The following is a 23,349-nucleotide window of genomic DNA, read 5'->3' as shown; positions in this document are numbered from 1 at the left end:
TGTAATTATACTACGAACTTCCATTTTTCACAGGTTCACCTAAGAAGGTTGACAAGCATGCTGCATTACTTTTTTTCTCCAGTTTTTGTCAATTGTAATCTCTTTTGCTTTACATTTTCATGTAGTTCTCTACTAAGAAAGCCTTATGATAGGAATGGAAAGAATGTAAATCAGGATCTACTAGGTGATTTGCTGTACATCACCAAGAATTTCTGTCTCCCAGTTGTCTAACACCTGGTTGCTGAAAAGGAATGCTTAGGGTGGGGATCCAGGAGTGGTTTTATTTATGAATGGCGTGTGGGCTTGGTTTTCATATTGTTCACATGTATCTAAACTGAGCGTGTGTGCAGAGGCATCCTCTTCCTTTTATTATTAGTGTCTGTTTTGTTCTTAGGCTCGATTTAAGAGACTACAGAACATTTCAGTGACCTAAAATCTGCCCATCCCTGGTAGAGGAAATCAGTCTTTCATCACTCTGTTCTGTGCAGATGTGTGTAGTCAGAGCTCTGGTCGAGAAACGTCTCTAACACTAATGTCAAAATCATGCTTTATAAAGTGAAATGGTTGTGCCATGCATTACATGAAGCTGTAGAATAGTGCAGTGCTTTAGTTTACAGCCTAAATCTACAGCTATCTCCTATATCACATAATTATATTTCCCTGAATAGAAAGGTGTGTGGTCGCATTTTGGAATAGGAAGTGACAGACAGTAAATTGCTGGATTTGATTAATACCTCTTGCTACTTGATCAAGTCAATCATAAAATAAGTGTAGGAATCATTTAGAGATCTGAACAATGAGGGCTGCTTTTCTCTGCACATATCTTACAGTATTACTGTCACATTTAAAGGGCATCATACCTGTCCTTCCCTTAAAGACAAAGTAGATCCCCACTTCAAAAGCAGCACATGTCTACTAAGTGTAGGGCACTAACTAAAAATACTTTTTGCAAAGTAACTACATGGGCCAGACTTCCCAAGCAATAAGGAAGTATTCTCCCAGAGTACTGCAAAATTTCAGTTTGTGTGTATTTCCACCTCCATGTTTAGAAGAGGGGATCACCAGCTAAAGACCATTACAATACTAAGTATGAAATGTATTTGAAACTTATTGACTCCGAAATAAATCTCATTGCATCTAATAGGACTGTATCAGAAAAATGTGTACAACTTTGCAGCTGTGGGGAATGTCACAGCATTTACCACATGTTGCTTTATTTTTAAAGTACTTACAGGATTGTTTTTCCATTTTTAGAAGAGTAACAATAGCAAGAAATATATTATTATTAGTCAGTAAACAGAGTGGAGAAATAGTAGTAGTCCTAGGAAATAAAGTTTTTATTATCTTAGGTGTCAAGCAAACTGCCCAGCTGCTGTAGGAAAAGTTCCATAAGGAGAATGAAAAGGTTCTCTGAAGATGCCAGCCACAGATGCTGGCAAAATTTCAGGAATAAACTCTTCTAGAACATGGCCACATAGCCTGAAAAACCCACAAAAAACTATGGATGCCAGCCATGAAAGCCTTTGAGGTTCAGGAATGTTTTGGTAGCAGAGGCATATAATATTTTTGCTAATGCTCTCTGCTCTTTTGTAATTGTCTTTTGTAATTGGCCTTGTAAGTTACTATATGGCTCCCAGAAAGGACCTAAAATTGGAAAGTTCTAGAAAATAAGTCCCATGCTATCATTTACAGTCTATCCCTCTGGCACGCACAATGTTAAAAACCTGCAAAATTCTGGGGGGAAAATACAATAAACTTTCAGAGTAAACTACAATAAACTCCAAATAACACTATAGTAAGGCTAAGTGTGTGGGTGTAGGAAACTCAGAGGGCTCTAAATACTGAAGAGCTCCATAGGCTCCCATCTGCTCCCTATTGAAGAGTGGACCACATATACTTATGGTAGTAGTAGTTACCGTGAGCTCTTGTGTCATCACTGGAATTTAATTATATTGGGAGAAGAAATGCAGATGCATTTTGTATCATAGAACATGAGAAACTGCAGGGCAAAGAGTCTGTGTTGTGTCCTCCGGACATGTCATGGGATGATATTGATCCAGTCAAAGAAAACCATCCACTGGGGAGAGGAGGCCTTGCCTTGTGTAAACGCGTGAGAACCTACTTGTACATTTTCCCATAGTTTGTCCTTTAACACATGACTATCACTTGATGCATTTAAATGTTATTCTAAGGATGTCAGAAACCAGATACACTCTGTAGCTTTGATGTGCCATTTTCCCAACCTTCTCCAGAGCAACTTGTAGTGTTGTGTATCATTCACAGCTTCCAGATATTCATGAAAGGTAGATTTGTGTAGAACCTGATTAATGTAAGAATGTTAAGTAGACCTGAGAGAGCAAGATTTGAGTTGATGAGGCAAACCAGCTTTCCTCTGAAATCAAAATAAATATGGTTGCATAAGGCCTTGCCTAGTTAAGTTTACATTGTATGTTTTATTGCTCATGCATGGCATGTGAACTGTAGCAGTCCTAGCACCAAAATTTGTGTTTATCATGCACACCTTCTTCTTCCCACAAGAAAATACAAGCAAATCTAAAAGCTTAAATTTTGAGGTGCATATCCAATGTTTGTTTATTTTTAATAGCTCCAAAGCCACTGAAAGGAATGTTCATAAAGAACAGCGGCTTGTATGCAATGTTTTTTCAGTAGACCTTCTATACAGTGAAATTTTCTGGTTCTCTGGAGACCCATGCACCTATACATAGACATTTTCTTTTAAGGAGAATCTTCCAGATCTCCAGAGCAGATTTGAGAAGAGGATGGCAGAGGGAAGGGGGAATCTACTTTCCTAAATAAGTATGTTCTGTAAAGGGTGCAACACAAATGAATGTTATGCTTTTCACAGTGTCCATAATACAAGAATCAGTTTTATGGGAAGGGGAACAAATGCACACTAAATAGTCCAACAATAAAAAAGGGGGACACAGCTTCATATATGAACATTCATGTTGTTATCACCAGAATAAACTTGACCAAGTCTAAATCCTTGCTTACTTATCTGACAGCAGTACCTTGGATTGCAAGTACAGAGTGAAGCTCAATTTATTCCCCTCTCCTCCCCCCCACCTCAAAATCAACCAAGCACTAGGAAGAAAATTCCCATAAGTAGAGCTCACTGGAAAAGACAATAATGTTAGGAAAGGTGGAGGGATTAGAAAGTTAAGACCACATGCTAGACGATGCAATCTACTAAGGAGGTGAATTAAGGAAGTGAATTTATAGGATCTAAGCAGAGCAGTGAGGGGTAGGAAGGCTTGCCATGAGTCAGGATCAATTCAGAGGCGGTTAACAACAACAAAAGAGCTGGCCAGAGGACTTCCAGTGGTGATGGCAAGGCGACAGGTCCTATGAGACGAGGCTCGTCCGGAGGATTGCCACTACTGGGTACCAGGTGTTTTTTTTAAATCCCCAAGCATCCACTCTTCAGGAGGAGGGTAGTGGTAGGGCACTCAAAGGGGACCTTTGTCCTCAAGTGGAGAGGGGATCACGGCTGTGATTCCCAACCCATGGGGCAAGATTGCAGGGTAGCTGGCCAGCCACTTTCTAAAAGAAAGAAAAATATTCAAGGAGGCAGCAGTGAGAACCTGACGTTAGGACTCAACACGCTCTTCGGACATTTTAATTTCTTTCAAACACAGCCAGAATTTCTGAATCAATAAAATTAGACAGATTTGGGACGATTACTTGGCCCTTCTCCAAAGTAACAACTAGACCGGGCTGAGAAAGGAGAATACAAGTTTACAAAGGAGTGGAAGGGGTGAGATCTAAACCAAGGGACACAAACAAAGTGAACAGAAACTGGAGAGAAAGTGAAACAGAGAAAGAGTATCGAAGCAAGAAAGTTTAAAAGTTAGGAAATATTGAAGTGGACTTGGGAAGGAGGCAGGGAACTAACAAGGAGAGGAGAGGAGATGGCAGACGACTGTGAGGTGGCATAGAGAAGGAGAAAGGAAAACAAGATTGCAGAGTGGAGAAAGAAAGGTGTGATGGAAGGAGGCTGAGACAACGGTGATTTAACAAAGGATTAGCAAAAAATATAAGCAGTAAAGAGGAGAGAAAGGTGCGACGGAAGGAGGATGAGGAACAAGACAACATATCAAGAGAATTGGAGAGTTAAAGAAAGATTCAAGAGTTAGAGAAAAATTCAACGGAAGGAAGATGGGATGGGACGACGAGACGGAACAACAGATGAGATAACGGACACTGTGAAGGAGGATCAAGGAAGATCCAGATTGAAACTTCCAAAGTTAAGAATACAAAAGAGAAATTTAATAATAAAAAAACATTATTAAATATCTGGCTTCTAAAACTTTTTGCCATAGAAAAGATGGACAGACTAACCGCTTGGTTGAATGATGAGAATATAGGAAAAATAGAGGAAGTATGGTTTCCCATACTAGAATTTTGCAAAAAGACATGGCAGTAACAAAGCAAGTACGAGGGTTGAATGTTTATAATTGAACAAGAGTTGAAGGAGTCTTTATAGGCTTTAGAATATAAAGGACAAAAATGACAAAGTGTAATATCTAATTTGGAGCATAAAGGTCTTAATGTCAGGAAAACCAAGGAATTTTGTGTATTTTTGAATTTGAGGGAAATACTATTGAAATTACTTAATAAGTTTGATAATTTTTATATATGTCATGAGAATAATGAAATGAGAACTGAGAGCTTGTAAATTTGTAAAATAATTAGAGAGAGTGTGTGTTGGCCAGAAAAGGGAAGAGCAGTACCCTAGTAGAAGTTTCCCAGTCCTAAACTGCACATAGAAAGTGTAAGTAAAGAGACAAAGCCCACTCTGCATACTCTATTCATCTTCTTTCAAATGGCAAAAAGGAATTGAAGAAATACTATTCGGTTGAGGCAAAGCAGGGGAGGAATTGTCTGTGAGAAAGATGTGTGAAGATGCTCTTTTTTGATACTCTTCCTTTGAGCCATTTCATGGTTTGCAAAGCATGTTCCATTCCCTCTCCCAATCTTTTTCTTAGCACACAAAGTAGGGCGTGAACACACTGAACATGGTGATTATTTTGGAATAAATGTATATAGCATCTGGCTATAAGGCTGCCGTTCTCTTTCAATGCTTCACTTGTTTTATTATTATTATCTGGGAAAATTCACTATGCTGAAATAAGAGAAAAATTGCACAGGAACAGCAAGATATAGATATAAATACAGGTGTAATGAAACCTTGTCAGATTTAGCAGCTACTTTCCTTTTTACCTTTGAAGAAATAACATTTGGAAATATTAAATGAAAAGAGCTCTTTCAACCATGGGTAAAAGGGGATGTTGAGGATGCAACAAAATTCTGCATTTTTAGCTTTATTTCATGTGAAACTAACCATAAAAGCCAATGGACAAGCATGAAATTGAATACAAAAAGTGAGTCCATCCCATTGTAACCATATTTTGACAGGCGTGAGGCTGCAGTCTACTTGCCCTACAGAGCAGACACTCTGCTTTTCTAAATTTTCCAAATATATACAAGCAAAAAACTTAGGGATGCTAAAATGATGTAGGTCCTTTATTTACATCAGCATGTCAGAAAACAAAGGTATGGTGAGCATGAAGGGTCAAGAAAGGAGACATGAATAGAACATAATCATATACTGCAGTTTTAAAGTAATGTGAAATCAGCTTTTAGTTTCCAGCAGATGGCCAGGGCTGAGAGCCCTCCCTGTAGAAGCACCTGCAATTTCTAGACAGAGCTGTTGGAATGCAGGTCTATCTGGAAATTTTCCTAGCTGATCTGCAAAGTCCTAATTTTGTGTGAAGGCTCCCTGTAAGGGGTTGTGGAAATAGGGTTGCCATATCCCAGGACAATCCTAGTTTTTCAAGGAATTGGAATGTCCAAGCCCCAAGGAGATCCAGAGCAGGGCATAATATTATATTATATTAATGTTTTGTTTTATTTATATTTAATGCTAATATTTTTATATTAGTAATGTTTTTGGTTTTTAGTTGGTCATGTCCTCCATTTTTCTTGAATGTCCTACGTTTTACCACAAAGAGAATTATGGCAACCCTATGTGGAAGGCACTTCACTATATTTTTCTTTGATATATTTGGAGGTTTGGGACTTGGCATAGAAATCAGATGCCAGAATGAAGCACAGATTAACTTGCACAGGAACATTTAGTTTGGTTTGGCCTGCCTTCCTAAAGTGTAAGGCATAATGCCAATCTCTTTCCTAGGCCCCAGCTCTGTAGGTGGTGGTTTGACTGCATCCATGTTTCTTCTGAATTAAGCATATGGAATGTGCATTATCAAATCCTGTTTGTTTGTAAGTAAAAGGAATGTAAATTTGACATTAAATGTTCTATATTTTCCTTTGAAGGAAGCCAACAAAATACTTTTTGGGTCTTCCTTCTTACTACAGGAACTTGCTGTGTAAATTTTTATCTGCCCTTCTGTTTTCATAGCCTGAGAGCAATCATTAAAGTGTGCACATACCTACATGTATTTGTTTGTTGAGTTCATTTGCAATTATAGGCCCACGGCTTGTAATGTTTAAATTAGTACTTCCTTTTGTATTGTTAAACTTTGGAGCCAGCTATTCCCACGTCCTTTTCCGGATGAATGTAAATAGCTTCAATCAGGCTAGTCAAGTTATTCATGGCTATTTAACTTATGAAGTCTGTTCATGTGACCTTACATTGATGTGCATGACAGCATTGGATTCTTGTTGCCCAGCTCTGTGTGTACTGATTCACAATTACGTTGTTCAGTGGTGTTTACTCTCAGGTAACCGTGAGTAATGCTCAAGCCTCCACTTTGCATTATCTAATGTATGCCAGGGTTTGGGATTAGGAAGATTATTTTCAAGTTAATGTTCAGGTACTTTTAAATGAAGATAATTCTCAGTGTCCTGTCAAGAATACTTTAAAACCGTACAGAGGTGAAAGTGGAAATACCATCTCAGAAAGTCTAAAGTGTTTTTTTATCTTCAAAAGTTGAGTCCACCAGCTGTTCTTTTCAGAATTATTGGTGCTGTCACCTTAGCCTGGTAAGCTTTCATTGCAAGAAAGTAACATCCACATTCTCTTTTCTAGATGTGAGCGGCTGGAAGAGCAGCTGAATGACCTGACTGAGCTCCACCAGAATGAGATCCTCAATTTAAAGCAGGAATTGGCTAGCATGGAGGAAAAAATAGCTTATCAGTCCTATGAACGAGCCAGAGACATCCAGGTTGGTGAAAATGATGTAAATTTCCACCTTATTGAAATGGTGTCTGCTGATGCTTTTTTCTTTTTTTTTTTGCAACTGTTGTTCTGTTCTTATTCTGATTTCAATGCTGCCTTTTTTCTTTTGCTCTGACTCCAGTATATGCTAATGTTATGTGTTTGCTGTTCACAAGTTCCCTATCAAAATAAGTCTGCCTAGTATCATATAATAAGGTCTTCTCCTTTAAATCCCAAAGTTCACAAAGTTCATTTCTGGGCAAGGTTTTGTAACGTGTGGTAGCTTCCCAACTCCAGGGGTTTCTGGATGAAACGGATTATCTAGATCCATTTCGATCTGGTTTTAGACTTGGCTATGGAACAGAGACAGCCTTGATCGCCTTGGTGGATGACCTACTCAGGAAACTGGACAGGGGAAATGTGTCCCTGTTGGTTCTCCTGGACCTCTCAGTGGCTTTTGATACTATCAATCATGGTATCCTTCTGGACCACATCTCTGGGATGGGGCTTAGAGGTACTGCTCTACAGTGACTCCGTTCCTTCCTGGAGGGGTGAACTCAGAAGGTGGTACTGGGGGACTCGTGTTCGACCCCCTGGCCATTGACCTTCTGTGTTGTCCCCTATGCTGTTTAACATATACATGAAACAGCTGGGAGAGGTTGTCTGGAGTTTTGGGGTGCGATGTCATCAATATGCAGGTGACACTCAACTCTACTACTCCTTCCCACCTCAGTCTAAGGAGGCTGTCCTGGTCCTAAACCAGTGTCATCAGTAATGGACTGGATGGAGGCAAACAAGTTGAAACTTAATCCAGACAAGACAGAGGTGCTTCTGGTCAGTCGGAAGGGAGATCAGGGAGTAGGGATCCAGGCTGTGTTAGATGGGGTCACACTCCCCCTGAAGACACAGGTTTGCAGTTTGGGGTACTCTTGGACTCAGCTTTGAACCTGGAGGCCCAGGTCTCTGCTGCGATCAGGAGTGCTTTCGCATATTTAAAACTTGTACGCCAGCTGCGCCCGTTCCTTGAGAAGCCAGATTTGGCAATTGCCGTACGTGCCTTGGTTACATCTCGTTTGGACTACTGTAATGGCTCTACATGGGGCTGCCTTTGAAAAGTATTCGGAAAATTCAGCTGGTTCAAATAGCTGCTGCCAGGCTGTTAACAGGGGCAGATTACAGAGGCCATACAATGCTCCTGTTGAAACAGCTTCATTGTCTGCCAGTTTGTTTCCAGGCACAATTCAAGGTGCTGGTAATTACCTACAAAACCCTACATAGCTCAGGTCCACACTATTTTGCAAACCATTTCTCCTGGTATGAACCGGCCCGGACTCTGAGATCCTCTGGTGAAGCCCTTCTCTCTGTCCCAACACCATCACAAACACATTTGATGGGGATGCGAGAGAGGGCCTTCTCGGTGGCTGCCCCTAGACTCAGGAACTCCCTGCCCAGGAAGATCAGAATGGCTCCCTCTTTGATGGCCTTCCACTGGCAGCTGAAAACCTACCTGTTCACACAGGCATTTAGGGAATTACTATAAGGACAGGTTGGGATGTTGGACCACTTTAAAAATCCTTTTCAGTGTACTTTTTTTAAAAATTACCATTATTGTACTGTTTTTAATGCTGTGAAGCTGCTCTGTCTCCCAGTCCTAAAAGAAAAGCAATTGTGTTTATGGTATTATTTCCAGTAAGCTGATGGCAGGATGTATCTGTCAATGATTTTAATATCAAAGACATAAAATTAATGACAGTAGCTGGCTTTGTACATCCACTCTATCCTGTCAGGAAGCAAGCCGCTCTGATAGCCGTTAGGGCTGAAGGGTGGGGTATAAATACCATAAATAAATAAACAATCAAACCCAGTCAGTGTTGCTTGTTCAAATAAGGTGAGTTTGAAGGGAAAGAGTTTTTGTTTGTTTATTTTGGGCTTTGGTCTGGGTATGTAAAGTTCCAAAGTCTGAGAAGTTAAATTTAGAAAGCTACAGCTGCAGAGTGGGCATTACAAGATGTATAACAGCAATTATCAAAGCCATAACCTAATAATTTTAATAGGTTTGTAAGTAGCACATTTCCCCAAGTATCAAAAGCCTGGGCAATCCTATACTGATGCTGCAGGTAACAGCGTTTAGGGGGTGGGCGTGGATTAACTATGAAGGCAGCTAGCACGTGTGTTTAGAATAGGGGTCTGCCATGGGAGCATCCACCCCTCCTTTCTCCAAGGCAGCCCACTTTTCTCCATGACAGGCCAATCTGGAGATATGGAGCAGACATGGGGAGGAGGCAAGAGCAGCAGAAGAGGAGTTTTGTGTGTCTGCTTTGAATTGCCCCACTCCTCCTTTCCAGCTGGAAACCTGCCGTAGCAAATGATCCCTAAGATAAATTTGAGGTACAATAAAGAGCTGTAAAGCTCCTTTGTCCTACTCCAATGGCAATAGCCACATAGTCATTGACAAATAAGTATTAAGAGTGATGTGCCCTGTCTACCAAACCGGTGCTTCATTCTTTCATCCACTTGAGGACAGACTTGTTCCTAACTAACTCTACTCCTCGCGCCTTCTGAGATCAGGAAATTTCAGCAGTGTCATGATATGAGCACTCCCACCCCAGGCTTACATTCTGTTTGGGAATAGGTTAAGATTTTTTATGTCCCAATATCTAGAAGAGCCATGGTGGCACAGTGGTTAAATGCCTGTACTGCAGCCACTCTCTCACAAACCATAAGGTTGCGAGTTCAATACCAGCCAGGGCTCAAGCTCGACTCAGGCTTGCATCCTTCCAAGGTCTCTTTCCCCCTTGCTCCTGACTCCATCATTTCCAGGCTCATGGCTTGCAAAAAAAAGGGCACAAACCTCTCTTTTTCCCTCTGCTCCTAACCCCAACATTTCCAGGCTCTTGGCTTTCAAAATGGTGTCCAAGCCTGGGCATACTCCCTCTCTCTGTGTCCCTTCCCTCAACAGCTGCTTGTTAGCTCTGGCTGTGAGGGAAGGCTGAGGGATCACACACACACAGAGAGAGAGAGAGAGAGAAGAGCCTGCCAGGACTCAAATGGGGAGCTGTTTACCTGGCTACAGAGGAAAGTGGGCACTTCTTTTATGAACTTTATCAGCAGTAGTAACTTATTGCCCCGTATACAAGTCTACCCTTGATTTTGGAGTCCATTTTGGGGCATAAATTTCTCGACTTATAGTCAAGTATATAAGATACCCAGATTGTTGGGGGCAATTAGCTTACTCTTTGTAAACTGCTTAGCCCTGCCCTGGTGGCGCAGTGGTTAAATGCCTGTACTGCAGCCACTCACTCAAAACCATAAGGTTGTTAGTTCAAGACCAGCAAAAGGGCTCAAGCTCGACTCAGGCTGCATCCTTCCAAGGTTGCTAAAATGAGTACCCAGACTGTTGGGGGCAAATTAGCTTACAGTTGTAAACCGCTTAGGCAGTATGAAGTGGTATATAAATGAAGCTTGTTTGTTTGTTTGTTTTGCTTAGGGAGTGCTTAAGTGCACTGATAAGCAATATAGAAATGTACTTGCTATTGCTATTGCTACTGGTGACCTAAAGGGAGTTATCTACTCTGGTGGAACTATTTCAGTCTCAGTACAAATTACTTCTTTATTACACCGCCCAAAAGAAGAGCAGTTCAACATCTTTCAGCTAACATTTTACTCAAAACTAAATTATGCATATATAAAATAAAACAACCCAAGTCAAGTAAACATACATAAACAAAAATGTTTTGGATTTTCTAGAGACCACTTGAAAGCATCTTCCAAAATGACTCCAGGGATATATTTTTTTACCAACCTGCACTTTTCCTATCATTTCCATTTAGGTGGCCATACTTCTAGGTCTGTGCTTTTTTAACATTCTGGGCTGTAGCTGGTGAGGCAGATATATCTGCTGTCCCCTTTTCTTTTTGTTTTGTTTTGTTTTGTTTTGTTTATGCATGCTCATTAGATGATTCTTGGAGTAACTGCTGTTTACTTTGCCTGTTGTAGGCAAAGCTACAGTAGGGTCAGCAACAGCAGAATCCCGTAGTTTTCCAGCTTAAGCACTGCTTCTTGCCACTATTTAGTGCAGCCACTAAGCTGCAACCTGACACCAAATATCTATGTTTCTGTAGCCCTACATCATCCTAACAATACTGATGGGTGCTAAAAATGTCCAGCTAGACAGAGAAGGAGGAGGAAAGAGGTGCTGGGGAGCATAAAAAGATTTTGTAGAAAGGAGCGGTCAGAGGCTTTGTTAACTGTGATATGCTAGTACTCAAAATGTGGTGTAACTGTGACTGTAGGCTTATACCATGAAATATTACCTTTGTTATTTATGTATGAGATGGGAACATCCAAACAAACAAGCTTCATTTATATACCACTTCATACCACCTAAACAGTGTCTAAGCGGTTTACAACTGTAAGCTAATTTGCCCCCAACAATCTGGGTACTCATTTTAGCGACCTCGGAAGGATGCAAGCCTGAGTCAAGCTTGAGCCCTTTTGCTGGTCTCGAACTCACAACCTTGTGGTTTTGAATGAGTGGCTGCAGTACAGGCATTTAACCACTGCGCCATGCAGGAAATTTTTCTTTTTAGGCAGGTAGCTAAGAATTAGGTGAGAACTGGGAGTAATCTCTGGCATCTGAAAGGCTTCAGCTTCTCATTTCATATCCCCGTGTAGTGCTATTTGTACAATGGAGGCCACTGACATCAAAGCATGACATGGAAAACCCTTAGAGCTAGCTACCATCAATTTCTGTTGAAATGAAATCTTTATATCCGGCGCTAAAGCATTGAGTGTTTGTTCTTATGAAAACAATAAGACTGAATCCTCCTGCTCACAATATAAAGTCCCTGTATAAACTATGTGGTGAAGAGGGACCATCATTTTTGCTGCAGGGTATAAAACCAGTAGACATGACTCACATCCTGCAGTGAATAACTGAGGCTCCAGGAATGCCAGAGACATTGCAGTTTGTGCATCACAAGCTCTTTCCTTAGAGGATGTGTCAGGCCCTGTTCTTCATCATTGCCATCTGCCTTTTGTTCATGGCACCTGATCTCATCAGCAGACTGGAATGACGCCATGCACATATGCCCAGTAACATACTCATGGTCTTTACCATGCAAGTAGACAGCAGTCCAAAACAGTGTCAAGTCCCTCTCCCTTCCTCAGAACATTTGGATAAAGGCAGTTTCACTTTCCCCATTGAGACTTGACTACCAGTTCTGCTGTGGAAAGGATGCATGAATAAGACCAAATAGCTGAGACTATCTGCTCTGGCTGAATGCCCCTACCCCTTTTCCCTTGCAGAGTCTTCTACTATGCCATTGCCCTGTTGGATGGATACTTGTAAGCCATCTTGGAGGAGTTCTCCTTTAGCTTGAAAGGCCAAATATAAATAATGTAATAAGGCAGAATATACAGTCAGCTCCATATCTACAGGGCACTTTTATTCATGGATTCAGGCATCCACGGCTTGAAAATATTGCAAAAAAGATACAAATTCCAAATAGCGAACCTTGATTTTTCTATTTTATATAAGACACCATTTCACTATGCCATTGTATTTAGTGGGACTTGAGTATCCATGGATTTTGGTATGTATGGCAGACTCTGAAACCAAACCCCAGCGGATACCAAGGGCCCACTGAAATAAATCAGTGTTACCTTAGATGAAGTTGGGTGTGATGTGATTAGTGACCTTTTCTTCCTTCTGCTTCCCAGGAGGCCCTAGAGGCATGTCAGACAAGAATCTCTAAGATGGAACTGCAGCAGCAACAGCAGCAAGTGGTCCAACTAGAAGGCCTGGAGAATGCTACTGCCAGAAACCTCCTGGGGAAATTAATCAACATCCTCTTGGCTGTCATGGCAGTTCTGTTGGTCTTTGTCTCCACGGTGGCCAACTGTGTTGTCCCCCTCGTGAAAACTCGCAGCAGGACGTTCAGCACTTTACTTGTAGTGGTCTTCATTGCCTTTTTCTGGAAGCACTGGGATGCGATTACTGGCTATTTGGAACGGTTCTTTTCACCCCCTAGATGATGTTACGAAGAACTGGCTGTTGCCCCCTCATTCCAGAGTCCTCTGGCAAAGTGAGCATGGCAAAGCTTAGTCAGCAACTCCTTCCTCCGCTGAAGTTTTAAAAGTGTCAGAGTGTGAATTTGTTTACAGTTAAAATAACGTTTTTTCTCTCTGTGAGACACATTGGCAATAGTGTTTTTTAGATTTTATTCAAGAGCTCTTTTTTGGAAAATATCCTGGATAATTTTTATGTAGCATGGTTCTCTTTGGATGCAAATCTTATTATTCCTTAAGTGTACAAAAACACCAATTTGAAGCACACCAACGGGCAATTTAAATTATGACTCAAACTACTGTACTAAACAATTTCTGAAGAAGAAAAGACATTTACATAAAGCATAACAAAGATTAATCCAGTGCACATCGGTACCATGATGACCCCATAATGCTACTGTGAAACCTGACCACATTCCATGTCCGAATGTATAGCTTCAGGGTGGCTTTCTCTAATGGAAGACCAATGCAATGCATGGAACTCCCTGGATCTGTTGCTGGGTTTGTTTGTTCTTCTAACCTGGCTTCCACACTCTCTCCCTAAAACCTGTTCAATTTTTTGGCTAGGGATATGAAGTGGAAGAGTTAGACCATACACAGTTACTGCACAGTTGTACTACAGTATTTTGAAGTAGCCCTTTAAATACTTTAAGTAAATGCCCTTGGTCGCACTTTTACTGTTTTTTAATATGTGTATAGTCACAGATTTAAAAATCCGAATGGCATACTTGAAGAGTGTAATACTCAAACTCTCAGTGCTTCCTTATTGTTTCTAATAGGATTTTTTAATTATTCTTATTGGGGGTTGTTTTTGAATTCAGTGGTTGGGCAGGTCATTTCTTTTCCCTTTTAAAATAAAGAAGTGATGTTCTTAAATGAAGAAATGTGTGAATAAATGTGAGCTGTTTTGTCCTGAACCAGTCCTGAGGAGAAACAGCTTCTAATGCATCTCGAATACAGACCTTTTCTGATGTGATCTGTTTCCTCTTTAACTTGCAGATGCAGCAACATAAAAAGAGATTTTGTTTCTCCTCCTATCAGTCTTCTTGATAGTTTCTTTTTCTTTTATGGCAGAGGAGGAGAATTAAAATCTCATCCCTGGGTCTGTTGCATCTAGACTCAGAATATTTTCTTGTTTTTAAGGAAAGAAGAAAGGTAACTGAGTGAGTCAAAGTTCTGTTCTGTAAAAAGCAATTGGTACCTGGGAATCTTAATCTCACTGATCATTCATAGGACTTAAACTTTCTATTTAGGCTCTTGCATGCCAAAGTTGGGGTTGTAACTGGAATAACCTAAGTCCAGTCAGCTTCAGGTCTATTTACAAAATGACCCTGTTATGCTTAAGGAAAGATTAAATGATTAAGGAAGCAAAGGACCAGTCCTTTACATTGGGGCAGGGAACATGTAGCTTTTCAACTGTTGGACTGCAGCTCCTATCTGCCTTAGCCAGCAGTCATTGGAGATGGGAGTTGCAGTCTGGCAACACTGAAGTGTCACATATTACCTCCCTCTGCTTTATATACTTCTGAGTCAATTTATGATTCAAATAAACCCCTGATAACTGAAACCAAAGTTGTCCTATTAGCAAACTGACAATTCTTACTGTTGGTGTTTTCTGGTATGTTTATAGCCCCGCTCTGCATCTTGTTTCCATATAGTCTGTCATAGTGAGAGCCTGTACAGTTTTACAGACAACTGGTTGTACCTTACCAAGACTGAGGGAAACAGAGTTGCCATTGGCTTGTGGTGCCCTCCCCCCCCCCCCCCCCCCCCGGCCCCCGAACCCCCCCCCGGCCCCCCCCCCCCCCTGCCAAGCAAAGCGGGGCCCCCTCCCCCCCCCCCCCCCCCCAAATGTGCTCTGGGCAAGACACATTGGGAAGAGAAGTGGCATAAGAAGGTGCTTGAGCTCCTTCCTTGTGTTTTGGAGCCATGTGGCTTGGCCCTGGGATTGTAGAAATGTTGTGGTGTCAAGTCTTTCTGGAGCCTTTTCTTTATACTGGCCTACAGGGTTTATAGAATTCAGACTCATTCTTAATTCTGGCTGTTTGTTTTCACTCTGAAGCGGTAAAAAGAGAGAAAAAATCTTCTACATTGATGGCATTTTATCACTTATTGTAATTCATCCTTGGCCAGTGTTCTGTCTAAGAACCTGACAATACCCAAGTGACCTACAATGATGTCTGACAGGGAATGCAGGAACTCTTGCTGTTAGGGCTTTATTCTCTAGAACTGTGTTGTGATTCACTTTGCATTCATAAATGGGATTTGTTCTTCTGGTTGCTATTAGGCAGCAACAGGAAATTTTCCTTCTGCCTCTATCTTAACTGAAGAGATTTTCCATATCAGTTTCAGACTCATGGCTCTTTGTGTACTCAAATTCCTCATAGCAATATCATCACACCTTGCCACAAGGCAAATATCTTGCCTGTCCTTTTAAGGAAATAAGTTGCCAATTTCAATAGACTTGAGCCCCAAAATAAACATTTCTGTTTCCTTAGTGTTAGAGATACAGAATCAGATTATTATATTACTGTTATCTTGGTCTGCCATGGCAACACTTTGTTGAATTTACGCTGACACTGCCTAATATATCACAGACCCAAAAGCATCTTACTTTCCCTATCCCCTCTCCCTAATTTTCATAGTGATACTCTAAACTTAGTAACAAGGTGGATTGCAACTGGTATGTCTCAAATTAGCCTCTTCCAGAAATTCCTGGCATTATTCTCAGATTTTTACTATAAACCAAGTTGAGCTCAGGGTACAAAGCAATGGGAAATGAATCAATAAAGTATGTACTTTTGATGCTCATTACCCTATAAAATCTGAAAGGGTTTTTAGTCTTCCACCTGTAAGAAAAAATCAGTTACAGTGTTTGAATGCTGAATATACAATATCTGAAGGAAAAGAAAAATAATTAATAGGATTCCAGATCTCCAAAACTCTTCTGTGAAGGCTTTTGCTTTGTAGTTCTCAATTTATTTATTTTTATTTTTTGAAATCTGGAAAAAAAAGCGCTGTCCATGCTTTGTGAAATTGCATCCAGTCTCTTGACTACCCCACCATTATCTCTTGTGTCATCATTTTGCCTTTTTTGCTAGTAGATCATACATTCCCCACTCCTGTCAGTCTGAAGGGCTGTGATTGCATCAAACTGTTTAACAATGTTAATTGTTTGAAAATGTGACTTTAGCTTTAAAATTCCCAATTCCTTAGCAAGTGGTGTATTCTTTTTCTTAAAGGTGAAGCATTCCTGGTTGACTTGTTAAAGGCAAAAGCTGCCAGTGAGTGAGTGAGAGTGTGTGTATGTGACATTCTTATTTCTACTATTACTGGTGTGGCCCTCTTGAGTTGTGGAATTGCAGAATTTCCTATTTGGATAAGGTAAAAGTACATTAATTGCATATCAAGTGTTGGGGTGGGAGGCTGAATGTAACAAGTTGCCTTGATGGAAAGAGATGTTACAAGTCAACATACTTTCCATGGTTCATAAGACATTTTGTTCTTTCCCTTTTATTTAGCTATTAAGAAGTCAAGTAAAATGTTACCATATTTAGATTTTTTACTTCCTGCCATTGCATGATACTGAGTTCATTCTGAATATGAACTCAGTGATGACATTGTGTGTTTTCACAGTTGATTACTTGTTTATTCCAACTTTATGGATACCTTCATAATTTTGGGAATTTTGTTGGTTGATGCACTGACCTGAAAAGGCTTAGCATTTCCGGCCCTTTCGTTGGGAGTAGGACCTTAGGAAACAAAAGCTACAAGCAGTACAAGCCAAGAAACCAGGTGGTGAAAGCAAGTGGGTGGGCATTTCTCTTGGTCAGCTCACCTACCAGTTCTAAGAGCATTTCGAATGTGGCTAAAGAGTTCTGTGTGTGTGCGTGTGCGTGTCTGTGTTGTGTATGCAGGGTGATATTGTGCATTAGTAGGCCACTGACCTAGTTGTAAGTGCATTTTTAAAAAAGTATTAAAAACTCACTTGCACGGGATGAAGAGTACAGATATGACACTTGTGAAGGTAACACTGTAGTTTATAGATCTTTAAGCTGCTAATTGTTGAGAGGGATTGACTTTTGTCTTGTCTGGTAGTCACAGGTTTGTCTGTGACACATACTGTATATAAAATTAAATAAAAACCTCAGATATTAAATATTGTGTGCTGTCAATATTTCTAAAAATAGACTATGGAGGGACAAGGGGTATACTGCAAGTGTAATGATGTGCTAAGATTTAAAATGAGGATGGGGAAAACATGGCCTTCCAGATGTTCTAACAAATTCCTTACTTGCTTTGGGGACAATTTCATTGTCCAAAAAGTGGAAGAGGCAACAAAGGGATCAGCTATTTTGGATCTGATCCTAACCAACAGAGATGACCTTGTTAATGGAGTGCAAGTGGTGGGATTCTTAGGTGGAAGTGACCATGTTCTCCTGGAGTTTGTTATGCAATTGAAAGGAGAAGCCAGGCATAGTCAGACACGCATTCTAGACTTTAGGAGAGCGGATTTCAGTAAACTTAGAGAAATACTGGGGGTGATCCCATGGTCAGGAATATTAAAATAGAAGGGAGTTGAAGATGGATGGGAGTTTCTTAAAAGGGAGATACTGAAGGCACAATTTAAAACAGTTCCAATGAGGAAGAAAAATGGGAGATGTCTCAAGAAACCAGGATGGATGAGTAAAGAACTTTCAACTGAGTTAAGTTTTAAACGGATCATGTATAAGAAATGGAAAAATGGGGAAATCACAAAAGAGGAATTCAAACAAATAGTGAGCAGGGATAAAGTCAGAAAAGCTAAAGCACAGAATGAACTCAGGCTTGCTAGAGAGGTTAAGAACAATAAAAAGGGCTTTTTTGGATATGTCCGAAGCAAAAGGAAGAAGGAAATGGTTTGGCCACTACATGGAGAAGATGGCAAATTGCTAACGGGACAGAGAAAAAGCAGAATTACTCAACACCTTTGCTTCAGTCTTCTCAGAAAAGGCAAAAGGTGCTCAACCTGAGGATAATGGAGCAGAGGACAGAATGAATTTCAACACGGAGAAATGTAAGGTACTGCACTTAGGGCAGAAAAATGAAATGCACAGATATAGGATGGGCGACACCTGGCTGAATAAAACTACAAGTGAAAGGGATCTGGGAGTCCAAGTAGACCACAAGTTGAACATGAGTCCACAGTGCAATGTGGCAGCTAACAAGCCAATGCGATTTTAGACTGCATCAATAGAAGTATAGTGTCTAGATCAAAGGAAGAAATAGTGCCACTCTATTCTGCTCTGGTCAGGCCCCACCAGGAATACTGTGAGAACACTGCTCTAGGAATCTCTAGGTCCTCCAGCAGAACTCTGTGATCAGCATCTGCCAGAAGTTAACCATGGGATCATACTGAAGAACCAACAGATTCCCAGAGAAGTGTTTTCTTTAGTAACCTCTATGTTGTCCAGCACAACTCTATGGTCAATTTCCAGCAGAGTTGCGCTGGAGGACCAAGAGATTCCTAGAGAGAATATAGTAAGCAAATCCACAAATAAGCAACTCTGCAAAAGTCAAAACAACAAAAGTGGAGGGCTGACTACAGTATTTTACATAACTCAATACTGTCTGCTCTGACTGGCAGAAACATTTCAGAGTCTTATGCTAATAAGATCCTTTGTCATAGGAGATGTAAATAACTGCAACTGGAACTTTCTGTATGCAAACCATTTGTTTTGTGGGCTAAATTGACCCAAACAGTGAGTTTTGTACTTACTACCTTCAAAGAGCTTCATATCAATTTGTCCACCAAGAAACCTCTTGATGTTGAATTCTGTATGCATGTAAGATACATTCTCTACTCACATTGGACCCTAGCAAGGGTCAGCAGTTTTTTTCTGCTAGATTTTATCTGTTGAACTTACTCTGGCCAGACAAGGTCTGCAGAAGAGGTGGTCCAAAGAGAACGATAGCTTTCAGTCTCCACAAAATAAGTCCAACACACTTTCTTTGCCGTAGTGCACTAGATTAGGGCTCTAGGCATGCTGCAATGCAATTACAAGACTACCGCTCAGCAGGGAGAAAGCTTTGAGCCATATTCATCTCAGTTGTGCTACTTTCTGTGTTGGTGCTGAAATAGTGACAACTGCTCTACATGGATCTGAGTCTGGGCAACAGCCTTCTTGACACAGCGGAGGCTTTGGACTGGGCTGTTGGTACACTTATTAAGAGTAAATGTGTTAAGATTCACTGTTAATGACACTGGGTCAAGTGGTCACTCTTTAGTTGCCTCTGTTTCTTTGAATATACACTTGTACACACTTCACCATTCAGTGAAACCATTACAAAGTATTGAAAAAATAGTATTGGGGAGGTGGTGGACTCTCTTGAACAGTAGTAATTCTTCAGTTCTTTCTGAAGACTAGCATGTTCTGTATTTGCCATTATAACATAAGGTAGCATATCCCCAGCCTTTTGAATATATGCTCAGCCATGAAGCTCACTCAGATGTAATCTATTTCACAGTGTAATTGCAAGGCTGAAATTTTACTTGGAGGAATGAATGGATTCAGTTAACAGGAACATACTCAATTTAGCATACTGCATTCAGGGTATGAACTAACGTTACCATTCTGTGTTAACAGCTACTAAAAGGGCAACCAATACCATACACACAAGACTAAAAGTTGGAAGAAACTTTTAATGTTCATCTAGTTCAATCCCCTGCTCAGGATTCTAGCAAGTAAAGCATTCCTTCTTCTTTCTGTACATCTCTCACTGCATTCCAGTTAGTTTGACAGTTCTGGAACAAAAATCCTGTATAATAGTATTTCCCTATAGAGGTAAGGGAGTAAAAGAGCTGAGAGATCAAACTATGCTTTTATGAATGTTTTAAGAGCATGGGACAGGATGAATATAAGCTTTGGATTCCATAAATTACATATCTGCACTATAATTATATTCATATCTGCACTGTAATTACATGCAAGCATAGTTAAATGAAAGGACATGAGTTAGTGAAGTTCTCAATAATATTGCAGTGTATTTGTGGGGCTGTGCAGACCGCCCCTAAGGGCGAGATTGGGGCCTCAGCAACTGCACACCGTGGCCCTGATCCAGCCTTTCCAGGGTGCGATAGTCATGACTTGAAGGCGCTGCTTTAGAGCTACGTTGTGTGGACACAGCGCCAGAGTAGTACTGTGACACTATGCACCATATGGAGCAGTGTGTGACATCATGGTACCCTAGGGGCAAAATTGGGGCATGCATCATGTGGATGCAACACCCCAACTCCGCCTCCAGCCTGGCCTTATTGGCAGGTCTGCACAGGGCCTGCAACTCATCATTTAGGGAGAAGTACTGTATTGGTTTTTAATTTATTAGGTTAGGCAATGTATTAAAAAACTTTGAACATTTGTATATTAGTTATATAGATAATACAGTCAACTCCCCATATCCACAGATTCTTTATCCATGGATTCAACCATCTACTGCTCGAAAATATTTAAAAATTCCCAAAAGCAAACCTTGGTTTTTCCATTTTATACAAGGGGTGCCACAAGATCTCACTACATAGCCTTTTTGTTGTTATTGTGTGCCTTCAAGTATTCTGTGGCAAATGTCAGGAATAAACTCTTCTAAAACATGGCCTCATAGCCAAAAAAAACCCAAAAAACTATGCTTTCAAGTAGTTTCCAACTTACTGAGACCCTAAAGCAAACCTCATGGGTTTTTCTTAGGAAGATTTATTCAGAGATTTCCTATCACCCTCCTCTGAGAGTGAGAAAATGTGAATTGCCCATAAACACTAAATGGGTTTCCCAGCAATCTTGATTAGCCTTTAAATTTTGTTTAAAATTTCCAGGATTTATTTTGTGTTGTTATTGGTCTTGTGCACCATCTAGTGGTAGAAAATTTTCCTCACCACAGTTTTATTTCCACTGTTCAACAGAACTACCTTCCCATTTGGTGCAAATTTGCAACAATCAGTCCATACATCTTTATAGAAGACTATGGCCTGGTACAAACCTCTTTGAAGGTCCGGGCTGCTGGTGGTGTTTTTTCCACCAGAGGGAAGCCGCAGCCGCCAAACCGCATGGCTTCCCGCCGGTGGAAAAAGAACCTGCAAAAAGTGAGTTCTTTCTATGCCACGGTGGCAGCGTAACAAGTGCACCACAGTGCACCACTGGTGCACTCGTTACACAAGCGCTGCACGGCGCCGTGCAGATGTTGCATGGCACTTGCGTAACCATGGCTGCACCCCATGTGTACAGGGTGCCACCATTTTGACACCCTCGTCACATGTTAGGGTTGAGGGGCATGTGGAAACGCTGCCCCGAGGCAACCCTAGCACATCACCATGATGCCGCAAAGGGCCAGTATGTACCAGGCTTATGTTAGCTGTGAAATTATGCTTTAATCTTACTGTCGCTTGGAAGCACCATCCCTGGCTTCATGACTGCATTCCTTCCTTGGCCTCTCCATCCATTTCCTTACTTTTTGCATTCTGTCCAAGATTTCAGCATGAGAGACAGAACAAGGTCCTAATTTGTCCACCAATAACATTATTCAGGGTAGCCATATTTTCAATTGCTCAGTTTGGGATGTCCTGACCAACACACAACAAGAACGAAGGAACATAAATTTGTCAGTGCTTCTGGGACTTCCTTGTGATCTGGGACATGTGAAAAGGACGACTTGTCCTCTCGACCCTTGCCCTTGGTTGACCGTTCAGGGAGGAGATGCTATGAAAACTGCATTACATGTTATAATAAATGCATCTCTTCGGGAAGGTACATTTCCACTGCCTTTAAAACAGGCAATAGTAAAACCTCTGTTGAAGAAACCTTCCCTTGATCCCCTGTTAATGAGTAACTATAGACCGGTCTCCCTATTACCATTCTTGGGCAAGGTGATTGAGAGGGCAGTTGCCTCTCAACTCCAACCAGTCTTGGATGAAGCCGATTATCTGGACCCATTTCAAACTGGCTTCAGAGCGGGACACGGAGTCAAGACTGTCATGGTCGCCTTAGTTGATGATCTCCATCTGGGCATTGACAGGGGGAATGTGACCCTGTTAGTGCTCTTGGACATCTCAGCAGCCTTCGATACCATCGACCATGGTATCCTTCTGGAACGCCTGAGAGAGTTGGGTATCAGGGGCACTGCGCTCCAGTTATTCCGATCCTACCTCTCGGGAAGGTTCCAGTCAGTGAGGCTGGGGGATAGTTGCTCTCGTAAAAGAGAGCTGACATTCAGCGTCCCTCATGGCACCATTCTATCCCCCACGCTATTTAACATTTACATGAAGCCGCTGAGAGAGATCATCCGGAAGCATGGAGCACGGTGTTATCAGTACACTGAAGACACCCAGATCTATCTCTCCATGTCTCTGTCTGATACAGTAACTAAGGATGGCACCTCCCCTCTGGATGCCTGTCTGGAGTCAGTAATGGGCTGGATGAGGGAAAACAAACTCAAGCTGAATCCAGAGAAAACAGAGGTACTCGTGATAGGTACCCCTAGTCCAGTTAGGGAAATTTACCACCCTATCCTTGATGGGGTTATGCTTCCCCTAAAGGATAAAGTTCACAGTTTGGGAGTACTCCTGGACTCATCTCTACAGTTATCATCTCAAGTAGATGTGATGGCCAGGAGTGCTTGGTACCAGCTTCGGCTGATACGCCAACTGTGTCCCTGTCTGGACTGAAAGGACCTTAAAAATGTAGTACATGCACTGGTAACCTCTCGCTTGGATTTCTGTAATGCGCTCTACATGGGGCTACCTTTGTACCAGGTTCGGAAGCTTCAGCTAGTCCAGAACGCTGCAGCCAGATTGGTCACGAGTACTTCAAGATCGGCCCATATAACACCTGTATTAAGATCTCTTCATTGGCTGCCTATTAGCTTCCGGGCGCAATACAAAGTGTTGGTCGTCACCTATAAAGCCCTACATGGCTTGGGCCCGAGTTACTTGAGGGAGCGCCTCTCCCTACATAATCCGCCCCGCACCCTCAGAACAATAGGGAAATACCTACTTGAATACCCCAGGATAAAATTAGCAGCAACTCATCAGAGAGCCTATACAGTGACAG

The 23,349-nt window shown here is 41.3% G+C and overlaps 1 protein-coding gene across 6 annotated transcripts in view; it reads left to right on the top strand.

Moving 5' to 3' along the window:
• Positions 1 to 15,049, top strand: part of TMCC1 (transmembrane and coiled-coil domain family 1) — a 157,061-nt gene extending 142,012 nt beyond the window's left edge. For all 6 annotated transcript variants that reach the window (XM_042453212.1, XM_042453213.1, XM_042453214.1 and 3 more), the window contains 2 exons: positions 7,076 to 7,211; positions 12,926 to 15,049. In XM_042453212.1, coding sequence (XP_042309146.1) covers positions 7,076 to 7,211; positions 12,926 to 13,240 — 451 coding nt within the window. In that variant the 3' untranslated portion in view covers positions 13,241 to 15,049. The remainder of the gene's footprint in view (positions 1 to 7,075; positions 7,212 to 12,925) is intronic.
• Positions 15,050 to 23,349: the final 8,300 nt, after the last annotated feature.

This window comes from Sceloporus undulatus, chromosome 2 (assembly GCF_019175285.1).
Source record: "Sceloporus undulatus isolate JIND9_A2432 ecotype Alabama chromosome 2, SceUnd_v1.1, whole genome shotgun sequence".
NCBI lineage: Eukaryota > Metazoa > Chordata > Lepidosauria > Squamata > Phrynosomatidae > Sceloporus > Sceloporus undulatus.
Note: the sequence above shows the minus strand (reverse complement) of the source record. Positions and strands in the feature narration are given on the sequence as shown.